The sequence below is a fragment of the Salvelinus namaycush genome, unplaced genomic scaffold, assembly GCF_016432855.1.
Source record: "Salvelinus namaycush isolate Seneca unplaced genomic scaffold, SaNama_1.0 Scaffold94, whole genome shotgun sequence".
NCBI classification, from domain to species: Eukaryota; Metazoa; Chordata; class Actinopteri; order Salmoniformes; family Salmonidae; genus Salvelinus; species Salvelinus namaycush.
This window is the reverse complement of record NW_024061686.1, coordinates 131,051-150,588: the sequence shown is the minus strand read 5'-3', so window position 1 is coordinate 150,588 and position 19,538 is coordinate 131,051. Positions and strand designations below refer to the sequence as shown.

Genomic DNA, 19,538 nt, shown 5'->3' with positions numbered 1-19,538 from the left:
GTGAACTATACTGTCCTCTCAAGCTCTTCCGTGTTCAGTCAAGAACAACTTGTCACGCCAAGTTCTTACGCAACAGCCCTAAAGAAGCAGTTCAAACGTTTTTTGTTTTGTTGGTAAATTGCCTTTACATTTCTTACAGACTACATTTGAATCTGGTAAGCTATGTTACGATAGACTTGTTTGTAATATAAGTGTTTCATTGAAGGGGTGATAGCCTTCCGGAAATGTATGATGTTTATTTTGTTCTAATTACTATTACCATAAATATTGGTCCTATGGTTTCGGTTCCCGAGTAGGCTAATAAAAATAAATATATGTCTGCTGAAGAAACGTGTCTTTGGTGAGAAGAAAGTGTTTTATACTTTGGCTCGAGAAATCCATTAGATACATTAGAGAAGTAGCATATGCTGCGTTCACGTGCTATCGGAGTTATCGGAAGTTCTGACTGGGAAGTTTCACTTGAATGACCCTTCACATCAGAATTACAATTCGGGAAACTGTGTGAGCTACCGAATTGTGACCACTGACCTTTTACATTTTCGAACAAAAGATGATAACAACACGTTTTTGACAAGCACAAGATGGGTACGGCATAAGGTAGCTAGTTTAATCATATTGATCATATTGTAACGAACCTGGGTTTATATCAATGTTAATCAAGCTAGCTAACTTAATTATAAGCAACGTTAGTTAGCTTATCAAGGTAGCTAAAATCTTATATGTTGAAGAATTGTTCCGACCAAAATGCACATGAATGAAACAAAGTCATATTTCCAACATCGCAGTTAGGAAATAGAACGCTCCGACGACTACATTAACGCAGCATTAACCTATGTTGAATTACGATTGCTCCCTCTACTCACGCGTGCTGAATGCGCTTATAGAAATAAATGACTATAAAAACGTGTCAAACTGATGGGATACAGAAGCTACAATCCTTGCAAAATGAGGAGAGCTTTATCACAACTTCAAAATGGACTGGTTGACTGAAGTAGGGAAATATGTATTCCAGCAATGAGCTGCAGTTTTGGAAGAACTGCGTCATTTTCAGTTTAGGTGACTTTGCGAGTGAACCTAGTTATCACAGTCACAAAGTCAGCATTGTCTATATCGTAAATATTCATATAAAAAAGCTTAAAAGGTTAGGTTTAGGCACAAGGTTAACAATGTGATTAAGGTTAGGGTTAAGGGTTAGGTTTAAAATCAGATTTTAAGAAGCGAAATGTAAAAACAGGCAGGGTTTCGGACGTTGTGGCTGTGGTAACTATTGAATACCCTACATTGCGAACCGCTAGTGTCATTTAGAATTGGTTAGCCTTGGCTATCACCACCCTGCATATAGACAGCATCCACACTGGAAATATGCAAAAACATTAGTTTGATAAAGACAAAGAACGTATTTTCATCAGAACCATTAAGCCCAGGCCTACTCCCCAAACATATGTCGTGACCCTAATTCATCCCAATGCAGTGTTCAATGAAAATGTGTTAATACATTTAGATCATTATAACTAAATAACTAAATTGAACGTCTGTATATCGATAAGAAGACAGATTTAGGTTTGTAACCCTGAAAAATATGTGTTTCAACTTGCCAAATTGAGACCCGTTTCAAATTACCATTCTTTGTGAATAACTGTTCAGACGCGAGATGCGAATCACTTCGCAGTATTCTGTTCTATTTTAATCTCTTATATTACGTCATGCTTTTACTATAAAATATGTGTATTGACTGTGATAAGTGCTCGGGAAATAAGAGCGTCTATATTAGCAAAACAAGGCTATGAAATTGCACAGCCATAGGCTTTTATCAGCAAGCGCCACACTGTGGTTACTACTTTATTGAAGATGTGTTCCAGGATACACTATAACCAGTTGATATTACAGTTTCAATAAATTAATCTTAAATGTGTTTTTTTATTGACTGAATTGACCTACATTAAACAATTTAGCTATTAGGATTCCTTACCTGTAATTGTTATGATAAATTGGACATTGTTGACATATTTCCCAGTGCAGACATTGTTCTAGAAATAGCTTATTTTTTATTTGAGTACTGGAGTACTCAAACAGTCAAAAAAAGTCAAATGCCCATCCCTAGGTTTATACGGAATGTTTAGGTGTATACAACTATTTAATGTAAGCCTATTTCAACTTTATTAGGTGTGTTTCACTCAAATAAACTATTTATTGGAATGACATTTTAAATTATAATTGTCATGTTGATTTGATGGGATGGTAGACCAATCCAAAAATAGTTTTGATCTATATTATTCATGAGTAGTGTTTATTCATTTTGGTGTGGATTCTTCAAGTTGAAGTGCTTTTTTGCCCTACTTGTTCACCAGCATTTGTATTGTTTTCCCAACAGTCATCGGGGAATCATCACATCAATGGGGTAAAGATATTTCAATTATAAAAATGTAAGAGATGATATATATATATGAGGCTCCAGGTTATTTACATGGAAATGACGTTGGCCCACACTTTGTTTATTACATTTATTGACTTGCTGAATTTCAATTGTTTAAGAATTTACTCAAGGCATGTCTGGGTTCTTTACCTAATTTGCAAATGTGTATTTCTTGTTGTTTTAGTTAAATCAATTCAAATCAGTTTAATAAAACAATACTTATACTGTTTTTATCATTTTATACAGGTCGTTAAAGCAGATAAAGACTGAGTTTCTTCACTGTGAGAGTGGGAAAAAAGGTATCAGCCGACTTTCTTTATGTAGTGTATTGTCATCCAATGGCCTTTGTATTCAGACACTTTAAAAGGAAATGTCTGATTCAGCTGACATATGCAGCATTTACCGTGAATGCGATCTCCGTGAACTCGGGAACATTGCCTTTAAAAGCCGCATTGCCTATTACCCGCAATCGGATTGAATCCCGGGTTAAGACAACACTAGACCTCATATTTTACACGTTTAATGTTTTTCAATAAACAATTTCCATAAACATAAAAATTTCATGATAGAGAAATTTGCTTGGTTACTGGTGACTTGTGGCCACTAGGGCCCCTCCTTCACTATATGAAAACAGTGTCTTCATGTTTTATGATTGGTTGTCATTCTATACTATATAAGGCCTAAGGCCGATTCTTTAAAAATCCACAAGGAAATCAAAAAGCTAGCTGATCCCATAGATTTCCATTCGTTGCGCTGATTCTATTTAGCATTCCCTCCAGAAACTACCTTCAACTTCCTTCAAACTGCATGTAGAGACATACAAATGGTATCCATGAGTTCATATGACTCTGGGTAAGTAGAACATTTGCCAAAATCTCAAACTATTCCTTTAAATGGATTTCAAAGTTATGGGCCTTTCAGAATTCAGTGTTCCAAACAACCTCCATTTCTAATGTGTTCGTATCTCAGATGTCCTAATGAACATTTAGGACCCATTAAAACAAGCACTACTAACTAGTCATGGTTCTAAATGGGAACACATCAAGTATATCACGTTTGTCTGATTTATGCCATAACCTATTGACAACTGTTTATAACACATCTTTGCTGCTATCTTTTCATAGTTTTCGTCAGAGATTTTTCTTCCTCTGTCGTATTACTGCATAGTGGTTGAATTTCTATGTTGAGATATAATAGTGACGCAAACATGTCCATTAAATCACCACATGTGCCTGTGTGAGACTTGTACGAGGTTTGAGAAGTAGTACATTTTTCAAACTAGGATTTAGGACGTCGTGCGTGACAAATCTCTCTGAAAGTCGGTGGGACCTGGACATCAGAGAAGACAGATAGCTCTGGACACCAGATTCATCAGTGCCAAAGAAGAAATGTTGGATGAAGATATTTCATTATATAGGTAGGCTATCAAGTGTTCGATTGGTGTGACAGAAGAAACATTCCATCAAGGTGTGTGTGGATCTGCAGGTGAATGCATGTGAGCAGTGTGACAGAAGAAAACATGGATGAAGGTGATGGGTGATGATATTTGGACTGATGTCTCCGCTGTGAGGAGGTTGTTTGGCTGTTGGTCAATGAGTGTCTGTGATACCCTGTTCCCTTTTCACCACCTCCATTGAAGAATCATTCCGGACTTGGATTTTACATTTCCAAAATGAAGTTTAATTAAGAATTGACTGTTAGAGTAATTACCTGCCCTATTGGACATTAAACAATACAGTTGCTGTACGTTTTATGCTGCCAAACAAAGCTATATTTTCCCTATGCTAACCAACGTAGGCCTTCAGTATGTATTACGCACCTCCAAAACATGTCACAACTCGGACCCACTATCACCGACCCCATTGCTGAAACCCTCATTCACGCCTGGACTATTGCAACACCATTCTCTACAGACTCCCTGACAAAACACTGGACCTTCTTCCATCCATTCAAACTCAGCTGCCAGAGACCTCACACAGACCAAACATTGGGATATCACCCCAACCCTCGTCAAACTTCACTGGCTCCTAGTTCAATACAGGATCATCTTCAAACTACTCCTGCTCACCTTCAAATAGACTGGCCCTCACACACCTCTCTAACCTCCTACACTCCCACCCATTTACTGCGCTCCTCTGACACTGGCCTCCTCACCATCCCTCGCAACAGGCTCTGCTCGATGTGAGAACGTCCTTTTAGCAGTGCAGGCCCCCAGCTCTGGAACTCCCTCTCCATGTCAGAACCTCACAATCCATACACATCATGTTTAGTGTTCTCCCTGGTTAGTCTGTCATCATGTTTAGTGCTCTCCCTGGTTAGTCTGTCATCATGTTTAGTGTTCTCCCTGGTCAGTCTGTCATCATGTTTAGTGCTCTCCCTGGTTAGTCTGTCATCATGTTTAGTGTTCTCCCTGGTTAGTCTGTCATCATGTTTAGTGTTCTCCCTGGTTAGTCTGTCATCATGTTTAGTGTTCTCCATGGTTAGTCTGTCATCATGTTTAGTGTTCTCCCTGGTTAGTCTGTCATCATGTTTAGTGTTCTCCCTGGTTAGTCTGTCATCATGTTTAGTGTTCTCCATGGTTAGTCTGTCATCATGTTTAGTGCTCTCACTTGGTTAGTCTGTCATCATGTTTAGTGTTCTCCCTGGTTAGTCTGTCATCATGTTTAGTGCTCTCCCTGGTTAGTCTGTCATCATGTTTAGTGTTCTCCCTGGTTAGTCTGTCATCATGTTTAGTGCTCTCCCTGGTTAGTCTGTCATCATGTTTAGTGTTCTCCCTGGTTAGTCTGTCATCATGTTTAGTGCTCTCCCTGGTTAGTCTGTCATCATGTTTAGTGTTCTCCCTGGTCAGTCTGTCATCATGTTTAGTGCTCTCCCTGGTTAGTCTGTCATCATGTTTAGTGTTCTCCCTGGTTAGTCTGTCATCATGTTTAGTGTTCTCCCTGGTTAGTCTGTCATCATGTTTAGTGTTCTCCATGGTTAGTCTGTCATCATGTTTAGTGTTCTCCCTGGTTAGTCTGTCATCATGTTTAGTGTTCTCCCTGGTTAGTCTGTCATCATGTTTAGTGTTCTCCATGGTTAGTCTGTCATCATGTTTAGTGCTCTCACTTGGTTAGTCTGTCATCATGTTTAGTGTTCTCCCTGGTTAGTCTGTCATCATGTTTAGTGTTCTGCCTGGTTAGTCTGTCATCATGTTTAGTGTTCTCCCTGGTTAGTCTGTCATCATGTTTAGTCTTCTCCCTGGTTAGTCTGTCATCATGTTTAGTGCTCTCCCTGGTTAGTCTGTCATCATGTTTAGTGCTCTCCCTGTTTAGTCTGTCATCATGTTTAGTGCTCTCCCTGGTTAGTCTGTCATCATGTTTAGTGCTCTCCCTGTTTAGTCTGTCATCATGTTTAGTGCTCTCCCTGGTTAGTCTGTCATCATGTTTAGTGCTCTCCCTGGTTAGTCTGTCATCATGTTTAGTGCTCTCCCTGTTTAGTCTGTCATCATGTTTAGTGCTCTCCCTGGTTAGTCTGTCATCATGTTTAGTGCTCTCCCTGCTTAGTCAGTCATCATGTTTAGTGTGCTGCCTGGTTAGTCTGTCATCATGTTTAGTGTGCTGCCTGGTTAGTCTGTCATCATGTTTAGTGCTCTCCCTGCTTAGTCTGTCATCATGTTTAGTGTTCTGCCTGGTTAATCTGTCATCATGTTTAGTGTTCTCCCTGGTTAGTCTGGCATCATGTTTAGTGTGCTGCCTGGTTAGTCTGTCATCATGTTTAGTGTTCTCCCTGGTTAGTCTGTCATCATGTTTAGTCTTCTCCCTGGTTAGTCTGTCATCATGTTTAGTGTGCTGCCTGGTTAGTCTGTCATCATGTTTAGTGTTCTCCCTGGTTAGTCTGTCATCATGTTTAGTGTTCTCCCTGCTTAGTCTGTCATCATGTTTAGTCTTCTCCCTGGTTAGTCTGGCATCATGTTTAGTGTGCTGCCTGGTTAGTCTGTCATCATGTTTAGTGTTCTCCCTGGTTAGTCTGTCATCATGTTTAGTGTTCTCCCTGCTTAGTCTGTCATCATGTTTAGTGTTCTGCCTGGTTAGTCTGTCATCATGTTTAGTGTTCTCCCTGGTTAGTCTCTCATCATGTGTAGTGTGCTGCCTGGTTAGTCTGTCATCATGTTTAGTGTTCTCCCTGGTTAGTCTGTCATCATGTTTAGTGCTCTCCCTGGTTAGTCTGTCATCATGTTTAGTGCTCTCCCTGGTTAGTCAGTCATGTTTGAAAAGCACTTAAAATAAAATGTATTAATATTAATATTAAATCAACCTCGGTTATGGCTGGCAGTCAAATAAGAAATAATAATAACAAACTATGCACTCAGAATTTCACTAAATTCATTAGTTATCTGATTAGATTACTTTTATCCATAGACTTGATGAAGGACTTTAGCTTCCTACCCCGCTAACCTGGATTTCTAACAATCATGGACGTGGTGAGAAACAGGTCTATTGACCTTAGTGAAACCCTTACTGCATCACAGGGTACCACTGCTGTCAGGTCGAGAGTACGATTTCAGGGGGATATTTGGAAGATGAACATTTTAAGACTGTAGCACCGACCTACACAATGCGACCTACAAAAGCACTTGAAGCCAATTTCACAACCTTCGGGAGCAAGAAGCTTACCACTTTTGAGCGCACCAGTTGACTTGGATCACAGGAAGATGTCATCACAGCTGGAAACATGTACTGTGACAGCATCAAGATGACCTCCTCTTCATCCACATTTGGCCTCAGCCAGTCCGCAGCAACCTTAGCAGCTGATGGGATTTAGCTGCGTGATTTGAGTTACAGCACCAACATTCAATACAGTACTGCCACAGTGCAAGACAACTAGCTGAGACTATACCCACAGCTATACCTTCAGAGATATACAATGTGACAGCTCAAGCCAAAAGAACAACATGAAAGCTTCCAGGAACAATGTTTGAACATCTGATATGTGATATGTGAGAACCACCCATCATTGTATGTTTAAAGGGATGCTCCGGAACTTTTGTATAATTTCAACCAGTAGTTTTGAACGTGGTGCACACGAGCCAAAACGGACCCCCTGTACTACATCATCATATGATATGTTACGTCCTGCAAATCCTTATTATTATATATATTTTTCTGTGTGCAATTCAGGTGATATGTTACGAATCCAATTTATAAAATATGTTATGAATTTGTTGTGCTTAAGATCCAGGACTGCATCTTTGAATGAGATGACTAATAATACATTAAGATTCAAAATGTCTATATTTGCTTTGGTTGTAAGTAGGATGTTCTGCACTCTTGACCATTACAATGTTAAATAGGTTTTCTAATTATTGTCAATTGTTGCCACAGAAGCTGTAGAATTCCTCAGCCAAATCAAAGAGATTGTGTTGAAACATCGCAACAGCAAGATTCCTCTTGCAAAGCCGAAAAGTTACGAGTTGAGAATCGGGGGTCTGGAGGACACTGTCCACGCTGGAGATGGTGAACAGTTAGAAGTTTGGAAAGACTGCTACCTTCCAGAGAGAATGGAGATGGTGGTCATTGGTGCCCTGGATGACTTCCGATGTTCGGCAGCAGGATGGCAGCTGGTTCTCCTGTTATGTGAAGATGGCAATGTCTACGCCTACGAGTTTGAAGTTCTACACCTGGTTGCCAGAAGCTTGGAGGATCTCTTTAAATCTGGAGCGGAGTTCCCAGGACTGGAGAAATTCAGATTTGGAGAATGCTTTGAGGAATTGGTAAGATCCAACAATATTACATTAACTTAGCCAACTTATTAACTTATTTTGTGTTTAATGTTAATAAATTAGGTAATCATGTGTTGTTATTGTCAGAAACAGTAGGTCTTGCATTTATTCGTCTACATGTTATTGTTCATAAATAATTCCAAAATGTAGAAACACAGTGTAATGTGTCAATGCACTGAGTAAGTTGCTGGACTAGTCGGCTAGTTATTCCACAGTTATCTTTTTTCAGACTGAGGAAGAGATGGAGAAAGAGATGCAATGTGATGAAATCAAGAAAATCGATGATGAGCATATTCAGTTCCGAAGAAGATTGGAGATTGAGATGCTGGAGGATCTCAAAGCAATCAAGCAATCTGAGGTAATAATTACTGTTTGATTCAGACTGAGGGTATGGTACACATGGCAAAACATGACGAAAGTGTGTATATTGAAATCAGGAAAAGTTTAACACAAAAATATATTATCAATGCTCGCCCTGTCACGCCCTGACCTTAGAGATCCTTTTTATGTCTCTATTTTGGTTTGGTCAGGGCGTGAGTTGGGGTGGGCATTCTATGTTTTTGTTCTATGTTGTCTATTTCTATGTGTTTGGCCGGGTGTGGTTCTCAATCAGAGGCAGCTGTCTATCATTGTCTCTGATTGAGAACCATACTTAGGTAGCCTTTTCCCACCTGTGTTTTGTGGGTAGTTGTTTTCTGTTTTGTGTTGCTGCACCTTACAGGAATGTTTCGTTCACTCTCTTTGTTGTTTTTGTTATTTCAGTGTTCAGTTTATTTATTAAATTAACATGAACACTTACCACGCTGCGTTTTGGTCTCCTCCCTTAGACGATCGTGACAGAACTACCCACCACCAAAGGACCAAGCAGCGTGGAAGAGAGGACTGGACATGGGAGGACATTCTGGACGGCAAGGGATCCTACACATGGGAGGAGATCCCATGGGAACAGTTGGAGGCAGCCAGGAGAGCGGAGGCAGCAGAAGAAGGTCCCGTGTGGCTCAGTTGGTAGAGCATGGCGCTTGCAACGCCAGGGTTATGGGTTCATTCCCCACGGGGGGACCAGGATGAATATGTATGAACTTTCCAATTTGTAAGTCGCTCTGGATAAGAGCGTCTGCTAAATGACTTAAATGTAAATGTAAGAAAGGAACCAGCGGTATGAGGGAACAAGGCTGGCAAGGAAGCCGAGAGGCAGCCCCAAAAACGAGGAGATTGGCGGAGTCAGGTAGGAGACCTGAGCCAACTCCCCCGTGCTTACCGTGGCGAGCTTGTGACTGGTCAGGCCTCGTGCTATGGGGTGATGCGCACAGTGTCCTCAGTGCGCACTCATAGCCCGGTGCGCTATATCCCAGCTCCTCGCATCGGCCGGGCTAGAGTGGGCATCGAGCCAGGACGGAGTGTGCCAGACCTCCAGGACATCTCCTCGGCCCGGGTTATCCTGGCCAGCCCTACGCACAGTGTCCCCGGTTCGCCAGCACAGCCCTTTATTGACTCATCATATGAATCTATCAATGTACTGTAATCTCTTTTTAAGACCAAATAGGAAAATAGTAAGTAAGTGCAGAAAGCTGTTAGTAGCCCATGTGCCTCACCCTAATAATTTGGTCCCTTTCACCCTCAGAACTTAGCCTACTGTTCTGACTTAGTGGTACACAGGTAGCCTATACCCTGTTTTAGAGAAATGTCATCATCTAATATTGTAAGAGCTTTCATTGTCTGCTTATATGCCCCTATATGCCCCCTTTATTTATCATACGGTTCTGACTTGGTGTACAGGGAGAATACTGGAAGAACGGACCATGTTCTGAATTCTGTCGCTGTACATTTCAAAAGTGCTGAACAAAAAGTTATAATGACTACGTCCATCTTAGCTCACTCATTGTCTTAATCAAAATTACAGACTGCCTCTTATGCGCTCATCGTTCCCTTATGCCATAGTTTGTACATCTCAATTGTTATTGGCCTATGGCTTATATAGGTCTATCACATTAGTATCTTCTTCATCATTTTAGACAATGTTGGAATTATTTAATTGTTTTGCTTACTTTGTGTATTATAATTAGCTCATGTGCTTTTCTTGACGAGGAGGAAATACTATATAATGTTGTTGGGTCTGTAACCATGTTTGCCAGTGACAGTCTCCTCCCTTTCAAATATTTGTTTTCAACAAAAATGTCAGTAATAGACCCATGTAATTCCAGTTGATATTGCGAGGGTTGTTTTGTATGCGCAATGCGCTGTCTGTGCGTCGGTATATTGTATATAAAAGTGGATCCTCATGATTGTATTTTCCTTCCTTTTCAGACAAAATAGGCCTAATAAAATACCTCAAACGGTAGACTAACTGAGTCTCTCCCTCTCACTGTGTGGTGAATTAAACAAGAGTAAAGTTAAAGCCTCAACATGTTGCTGAATTTATCTGAACTAACATCTATCTGAATTTCTGTCAGTGTTCATTTCTAAAGTGCTGAACCAATAGGCCTGCCTCGTCACAGCTCGTTTGCTTGCACTTGCTTATACTTAGAGCTAAGTGTTAATGATATAAGAATAACATTCTGAATTTACTGAACATAAATTTAATAATGTTTGTGTGTGGTTCAAAAGTCAAAACTCATTATTATTGAAGCACAATGCGGTTTTTATCAACTTACACAAATCCACAAGGAGTCAGTAGTAAACACATTTGTTTAAGCAAGTCAGCCATATCAGCTATGGTTTTTAAAAGACAGTACATGAGGCTGAATGAACTGTTTCGCTGCCAGAAAAAGTTTCGCTGATAGCCAGGTGTAGCGGTGGTAAGGATTCACTCCATGGTGCTGAAAAGAAAGCTCTGCTGTTGGGACAGCTTTATGTAGGCCCTAACAATTTGTGGGGAAACGTTTGTCACCGTGTATTGGCATGCATCTAAAAAAATAAAAATAAGTTGAGTTTGCCCCGCTAAGATTTACATGCTAAAATCGCCATTGAACACAGCGATAGTGATTGGCAACACCCTCATGTTCTCTACAGTCTCTTGCAGAAATGAAACCTCAGAGCAACAAGCCTCACGTCCAATAGTTAAACACTAGCAGTAAAACAGTGGTAAAATAATAAAAACGCAGGGATGAGTGATAAAAGGCTGTGTTTGTTATGAATGTGTACTCTGGCCTAGAGGTCCATCTTTATCTGCCTTATCATATCAATATATCAATATCCTGCAATGTACTGTGCCATGTGCACCATACATTTAGATGTGTTCATGTCAGAGTACATAGATGTTTGCAACTTAACCTGTTTTATGTTGTTGCAGAGCATGAGAGGAGGGAGCAAGAGACCTCAAGGTCATCTACCACTACAGTGTGTCACATCTGCTCCCACTACATCCGGTGTTGTCATAACCTTCAGTTCTCTCTCTCTCTCTCTCTCTCTCTCTCTCTCTCTCTCTCTCTCTCTCTCTCTCTCTCTCTCTCTCTCTCTCTCTCTCTCTCTCTCTCTCTCTCTCTCTCTCTCTCTCTCTCTCTCTCTCTCTCTCTCTCTAGTAGTAACAATAAAATGGTAACAGTCAATAATCGAATGTAATGTAATAAAAAAATGAAACTATAACTAACTTATAACTAAATAACGGTCATCTTCACCATTACATCGGTACTACAACTACTATCATCATTACCACTACTACCACCACCACCATCATTAAATTGCTATCATTACCATTACCACCCATACCATCACTACTTGGAATGATAAACAACAATAATAATAGTAATAACAATAACAGTAATAACAATAATAGTAATAATAAGTAAGTTACTGCTTACTATGCAGATGTTATTATTCAGTGTCTCTCAGGCTATGGCAGGCAAATACATATTTGGCTGCAAGAGGAGCCATTGCTCCTTCGCCCATGAGTATTTTTAGTTTTTCTTCTGGGTTTAATAAGTTAAAATTTGGAATAAATGTAGACATTTCTGTGAATAATGAATCTCTTGGTGAGGAATATTTATCACAGTAAAGGAGAAAGTGCATCTCTGTTTCTACATCCCCTGTCGTGCAGTGACCACATACACGCTCCTCTTTGGGTAGCCATGTCTTTTTATGTCTGCCGGTTTCTATTGCCAATCGGTGGTCACTCAGCCTGTACTTGGTAAGAATCTGTCTCTGCTTCGTATCTCTGACAGAGTAGAGATATTCAGCCAATTCATATTCTCTGTTTAGGGTCAGATAGCAATTTAGTCGGCTTTGGGATTTTGTTTCGTTTTTCCAATGTTGTATATATGAGTCCTTTGATTGGTTCATGATTTTGTTTATTGGAATTCTTTCTTTTGAAGCAGTGCTGGTGTCAGCTTGGTTGGTGAGGTCCAACACCAGCTGACTGAGAGGGCTCGTTTCTGGGCTCAGCTCTTGGGTTTGAAGTGCTTTAAATTGCAGACTTGAATTTGGACTTGAATTTAGATGTAGCCAAAATTTTAATGATCTTTTCTGTATTTTCATTATTACTGGAAAGCGGCCCAATTCTGCCCTACATGCATTAGTTGGTGTATTTCTCTGGACTTGTAGGATTTTCCGACAGAATTCTGCATGTAGGGCTTCAATTGGATATTTGTCCCACATTTTAAAGTCCAGTTTATTGAGTGGCCCCCAAACCTCACTTCCGTAAAGAGCTATTGGTAGGATTACACTGTCAAATATTTTGGTCCAAATTCTAATTGGGATGTTGATTTTGAATAATTTCATTTTTATTGCATACAATGCTCTGCGGGCTTTTTCTTTGAGTGCATTCACTGCCCTATTAAAGTTTCCCGATGCAGATATGGTCAGACCAAGGTAGGTGTAATTTTTTGTGTGTTCAATGATGGTGTTGTTCAGGGTGAATTTATATTTGTGTTTCTGACATCTGTTTTGTTTTTGGAAAATCATGATTTTAGTTTTTGGGAAATTTACTGCCAGGGCCCAATTATGGCAATATTGCTCTAGAATATTAATGTTCTGTTGAAGACCTTCTTTGGTTGGTGATAGAAGTACCAAGTCATCAGCATATAGCAGGTATTTCACCTCCGTGTCAAATAGTGTGAGTCCTGGGGCTGGAGAATTGTCCAACATGTCTGCTAATTCATTGATATAAATGTTGAAAAGATTTGGACTCAAACTACAGCCTTGTCTCACACCTCGACATTGTGAAAAGAATTCTGTTCTTTGGTTTTTGATTTTTATTGCACACTTGTTTTCTGTGTACATACATTTTATTAAGTCATACACCTTACCACCAATCCCACTTTGGAGAATTTTGTAGAAAAGCCCTTCGTGCCAAATAGAATCAAATGCTTTTTTAAAGTCAATAAAGCAAGCAAAGATTTTGCCCTCTTTTTTTTGGTGGACGTGTTTATTAATTAGTGTGTGTAAGGTGTATATATGGTCAGTAGTGCGATGGTTAGGGAGAAAGCCAATTTGACATTTAGTTATTACATTTTTTTCTTGAAGAAAGGTTTGAATTCTTGAATTCAAAATGCTACAGAAAACCTTTCCCAAGTTACTGTTTACACAAATCCCCCTGTAATTATTGGGGTCTGATTTGTCTCCACTTTTGTGGATAGGGGAGATGAGCCCCTGGTTCCAGACATCAGGGAAGCAGCCAGAAGTTAAAACCATGTTGAACAATTTAAGCACAGCATTTTGCAACTCAGGTGTGCTGTTTTTCAGCATTTCGTTTCTGATGTTGTCTAGACCACAAGCCTTCTTTGATTTAATAGATTTGAGCTTTTCATTTAGTTCTTGTTGGGTTATTGGGTAATCTAATGGATTTTGGTTGTTTTTAATGACTGATTCAAGGATGTTCAATTTTTCTTTAATTTCTAATTGGTTCTGTTTTAAGTCTTTTTGTGGGATGTTTTGTATAGATTATCAAAATAAGTTTTCCAAATTCTTACATCTTGTATGGCTAATTCTTGTGGCTTTGTTGTGCTTAAATTGTTCCACATGTCCCAGAACTGATTTTGGTCAATTGCGTTTTCAATTTCATCAAGTGTCTTGTTGGTATAATTCAGTTTCTTGCGTTTCAGTGTATGTTTATACTGTTTCAGAGTTTCAAAGTATTCATATCGTAGCTCTGGGTTGTTTTGCTGCTTATGTTTTTTGTTTGACATTTGTCTTAGGTGTTTTCTAATTGTTTTACATTCATTATCAAACCATTTGTCAGAAACATTTTGTTTTTTGTTTCTGATGTTGCCTTTCTTTGGTTTTCTCAAATTTGCTTTCGATGCTGCTTTTTGGAATATGCAGTTGATGTTTAGAGTAGCTGAATTGACACCATCTTTATTGTTTTGGTATTGTGAGTTATTGAAAAACTGTATAGAGTTCATCATTTCATTTGAGTTTAATGTTTCAATGAATCTCTCTGCACTGTTTGGAGCCCATCTGTACGATTGGTTTATGTTGTAGAGTTTATTGGGCAGTTTTTTTGAATGAATATTGCCGGTTAATTTCTTCAAAAACACGTTGATCTGACTGTGATCTGACAATGGTGTCTGTGGTCTGACAGTGAATGCACTAATGGAGGAGGGGTCAATGTCCGTGATGGCATAATCGACTACACTTGTCCCAAGAACTGAGCAGTAAGTAAACTGACCTAAAGAGTCCCCTCTGATTCTACCATTAAGCATGTACAGGCCTAAGGCTCGACAGAGATGCACTAACTCCTTCCCATTTTTGTTCAGTATTTGGTCAGGACTGTTTCTATTATTTATAATAGGGCTACTGTACAAGGAGGGGTAACCAAATATGTGGTGGTTACCTCCCGCATCAGTGTAGTCAGGCTCAGAACCTGTTCTTGCATTGAAATCTCCACAAAGAAGCACTTTACCCTCTGCCTGAAATGTAATGATTTCTGTATGGAGATTGTCAAAAAACTGATCATCATAATATGGTGAATCTGAAGGAGGAGCATAAGCTGCACATATGTACACGTCATTATCACAATAGATTGTACCTTTGTTAAGTTTTAGCCAAATGTGACTGGTACCTTTTTTCATTTCATTCAGTGCCAAGTCCTGCTTATGCCAAATGATGATTCCACCTGAGTCTCGGCCCCGTTTAACATTTTTATGTTTGATTGATGGTAGTAAACTTTCTCTATAGCCTGAGGGACACTGAGTATCTATGTCTCCACGACACCATGTTTCCAGTAGGATTATGATGTCCTGTCCCTGGATGTTTTTAATAAATTTTGGATTTGTTGTTTTATAACCAAAATGTGAAGAGTAAAGGCCCTGGATATTCCAAGAGCTGATAGTTAATGATCTCATTTATAATAAGTGATATTCACTGGTTTGAGTAAAGTACATTGGAAAAAAAAGAAAGAATATATATATATACATATACATACATATATATATATATACATACATATACACACACACACACACACACACACACACACACACACACACACACACACACACACACACACACACACACACACACACACACACACACACACACCATTATATATAATTATTATTATTATACCGGTGCCAATAAAATTAAGAATAGTTGTAAACAAATTAATAAGAATGGAATAAGACTGCACAAAAAATAAGTATAATGCAATCTGCAACCCTGTGTGTGTGTGTGTGCGCGTGCGTGTGTGTGCGCGTGTGTGCGTGCCCGTCTAGCTCAGTAGTCTGCATATTAGTTGCAGTAGTTGGCGCACCTCTCCTATCTCTGACTGTTCTAGGTGTCTTTTGCCAGAGGTTACCTCAGCATATGTAGGCTGATGATCTGAATGATACATGGTGTGGACTGCATCATGTGGTGTACTTCTCTGAAGGACAGTGTTCTGTCCGACCCTGGAGTAGTGGTCAGAGCTGTGTTGTGATGGGCCAGGTCCAGTAGATCTGTGCTGTGATGGGCCAGGTCCAGTAGAGATGTGTTGTGATGGGCCTGGTCTAGTAGAGCTGTGTTGTGAAGGCCCTGGTCTAGTAGAGCTGTGTTGTGATGGGCCGGGTCTAGTCGTGCTGTCCTGAGGCGGGTCTGGTCTCGTAAATCTGTGTTGTGTTGTGCCTGGTCTAGTAGAGCTGTGCTGTAATAAGCCGTGTCTGGCTCTTTTCTCCTGGGGATGGTGGAGGTACTGTTGTTTCAGAAGGTGGGGCGGGGGACCTCTGTTGCTGGGGTGATGGGTGTGTGGGTCCCTGCCAAGTGTTGCATCTTTTAGGTCCTTGGCAAAGGTTCTGATACTGTCCTGATCAAGATGTACATTATCGTATAAGTGTTGACATGTCAGAGTGGGGTGGTGAGCCGTTCTGACGTTGAGTAGTGAGGCACAGTGATCTGTTGATTTATTTTGTCGATCAACTTTCCTGGGAAGTCTTTTCTTGGTAGGAGGGTGGACACAACTATATTGGTTGTTGGGAACACAGCCTGTGCCCGTTCTGCCACTCTTCTCACTGCCCCAGATACATCTTCACCTTTGGCATGAAGGTCGTTTGTGCCAGTGTGGATGATGATGTTGTCGAGGGTGTCAATCCTGGTCTGACTGAGTAGCTGCATTGCACTGTCAGTTGTAGGACACCAGAACTTATACACCTGGTGTCTAGGGAATAATCTTTCCTGGACTAAGAACTTCCCATTTGAATCAATAAGGATTGCTCTCTCTCTCTCTCTCTCTCTCTCTCTCTCTCTCTCTCTCTCTCTCTCTCTCTCTCTCTCTCTCTCTCTCTCTCTCTCTCTCTCTCTCTCTCTCTCTCTCTCTCTCTCTCTCTCTCTCTCTCTCTCTCTCTCTCTCTCTCTCTCTCTCTCTCTCTCTCTCTCTCTCTCTCTCTCTCTCTCTGTGTGATTGGAGACAGGTGTGCTGGAGTCAGAGCTAAACCCTATCAGCTGCATATCGTTCTATAATCAAGACCTCTACATAAACTCATTCCTGCCATCTCCACACTGCCAGATTGTAATCTCTACCAGTTAGTCATGATTCTAGCCTTTTGTCTTTGCTCTAGATCCTGTTTGCACGACAGTGCTTGTTTCTCTGACTTACATCATTTTTGTCCTCTCCTTGCAGTACCACTCTGTCTCAACCACCTTGCTCTGGATATACTCACCACCATACCTTGGATTCCCCCAGGACCTGAACCCTGTTCCATGCTGCCAACTCCAACCTCACTCTACACTCCTGGTTACTGCTACTCATCTGAGTTGCCCCGGTTCTGCACTCCCCATTCACTGTGTTTCAATAAACATTCATCCCGGCTTCCTCTGCTGAGTCCGCTCTTGGGTTTCCCCCATCCGCTCATCGTAACAGTACGATCTGGCCAACGATGAAGCCAGCAGACTCTTCAACGCTTCACCAAATTCTTGTTGGTCAAGGCACCTTACTGGATCAACATAACCAAGCACTAAAAACCCTGCTGGAGAAATTTAAGGAGTTTTCACGGAGCTTGTCTGACTTACAGGTCCGAACCTCCGTCCTGAAGTCACAACCGGTCTCCAATTCCTCTTCTCCACTCCAAGAGCCCTTTGTTCCGACTCATGAGCGTTATGATGGCAATCTTGGGCTTTGCAGAGCCTTCCTTGTACAATGTTCAATAGTGTTTGAGCAACAGCCCTACTCTTATGCCAGTGAACGCACCAAGATACATTTTTTGATTGGTTGTCTTCGGGGAGTAGCGCTCTCCTGGGCTACAGCGGTTTGGGAGAGACAGTCATCTATTTGCTTCTCCTACAGTGGATTTACGGAGGAGATGAGGAAGCTCTTCGACCAGCCGGTCTGTGGAAAGGATGCTGCTAAACGACTTCTGTCCCTTCGTCAAGGATCTCCGAGTGTGGCTGAAATGGCATGTGAGTTCCGCACCCTCGCCGCAGAGAGCGGCTGGAATGACGAGGCCCTTCAGGGAGCATTCCGGAACGCACTCACTGAGACCCTTAAGGATGAGTTGGTATCCAGAGAGGAGCCTGAGGGACTGGACAAACTAATTTCTCTCACTATTGACAATCGTCTCCGTAAGCGTCGGAGGGAGAGGGGAGGCAGGGTTGCAGGTCCAATAATGTCTTCTTCGGTGTCTTGCTCAATTTCTCCAACTGCATCACATCACCAGGCAGGTTCAAATCCTGAACCCATGCAGCTCGGCCGGACTCGTCTATCTCCAGAGGAGAGGCAGCGGCGTATCAGTACTAGGAGCTGTCTGTATTGTGGCCAGGTTGTCCGGCCGAGCTGCATGGGTTCAGGCCCCGGTGTCCACTGTAGTTGTCACTCACTGGACACCGGGGGCAGTGATGTGATGAAAACACGATCATCTGAGACTTGAGAAATAGTGTCCACGTCGCAATAATTATTATGAAAACATATATCCAACGAAATGTACAGCTGAATATTCCGTGTGAATTCCACCCTACTCTTTCTCCCAGTTCCTGCTCTCTACACATCAGTGTTCTCTATATCTCTCTCTCAAAAGTGAGACCTCAAGCTGACATTCAGTTCTTGAAAACATTTTCCAAGGCACTCCCATTACAAATAATTTCCCTTCCTTTTTGCTCAATCTTAATCGATAACTCTATTGATTCTCTGTAGCTCAGCCTGGCTGAAATGTCATGTTGGCAAAAACGGGCATTTACCTGTTCTGGAATGTTTAGTCCGCTGAAAAGTATAATGGAATTTGTGCAAACAACTGACTAAAATGTATATTCGGTAGAAAAAGACTAATCAGTAGGTGCCCATTCACATCACTTGGGGGTGAGTGGGGCATCAGTCACACACTGTAAGGGTACTACATTATTTATGGCTCTGCTCCCTCCATCCTTTCCTTCAGATGAATAATCTTGAACACTAGAGGGCGGTAGAGCTGCATCTTGGCGTTTTATTCCCGCTCTCTTGACAACTCACCGGCATCCAGCAAATTTAGTGAGGTCTCCATTTCAAGAGAATGTAGACCTATGTAGACCTAAACTTTAAACCAGCAATGAATCCACAGAACACTAAAATGGCAGTATGAAGATGACTCTTTCTGGTCATCCTCAAGAGCTTTACTGCGCATCATCTTATTTATTTAGCCTTTATTTAACCAGGAAACTACTGTAGGAACCTTGTTTGCAAGTGGGGCAATAGGTCACCAGGAAATAGTCAAAGTTGCATTGAATATTTGAAAAAATAATAATAATTGTTTGACGTTTGGATGTAGAGTGTTGCATTCAGAAGAATTCATACAAGTAGGCAGCAGACCAATAATAATATATTTTACCATTCGGCAAACAGTGTTACGAAACCACCTAGCTAGTCTACTGATTTTGCTACACTCTTTATGTCTATGGATCCTAGGCATAGCTAAATGGTCTGTAACCTGATTGAATATTGTGTGCATTTACATGAGAAGTCAGAGTATGCAGGCCGTGTTGTATACATGTGCCTCC

The 19,538-nt window shown here is 40.9% G+C and overlaps 1 protein-coding gene across 1 annotated transcript; it reads left to right on the top strand.

The window, feature by feature from the left end:
- Positions 1-18,716, top strand: LOC120043485. The gene is made up of 8 exons (XM_038988074.1): positions 1-155; positions 2,372-2,398; positions 2,660-2,712; positions 7,774-8,162; positions 8,401-8,529; positions 8,999-9,041; positions 17,946-18,134; positions 18,703-18,716. The coding sequence occupies exons 2-8, from the start codon at positions 2,394-2,396 to the stop codon at positions 18,714-18,716; spliced, it is 822 nt and encodes a 273-aa protein (XP_038844002.1). The 5' UTR covers positions 1-155; positions 2,372-2,393.
- Positions 18,717-19,538: the final 822 nt, after the last annotated feature.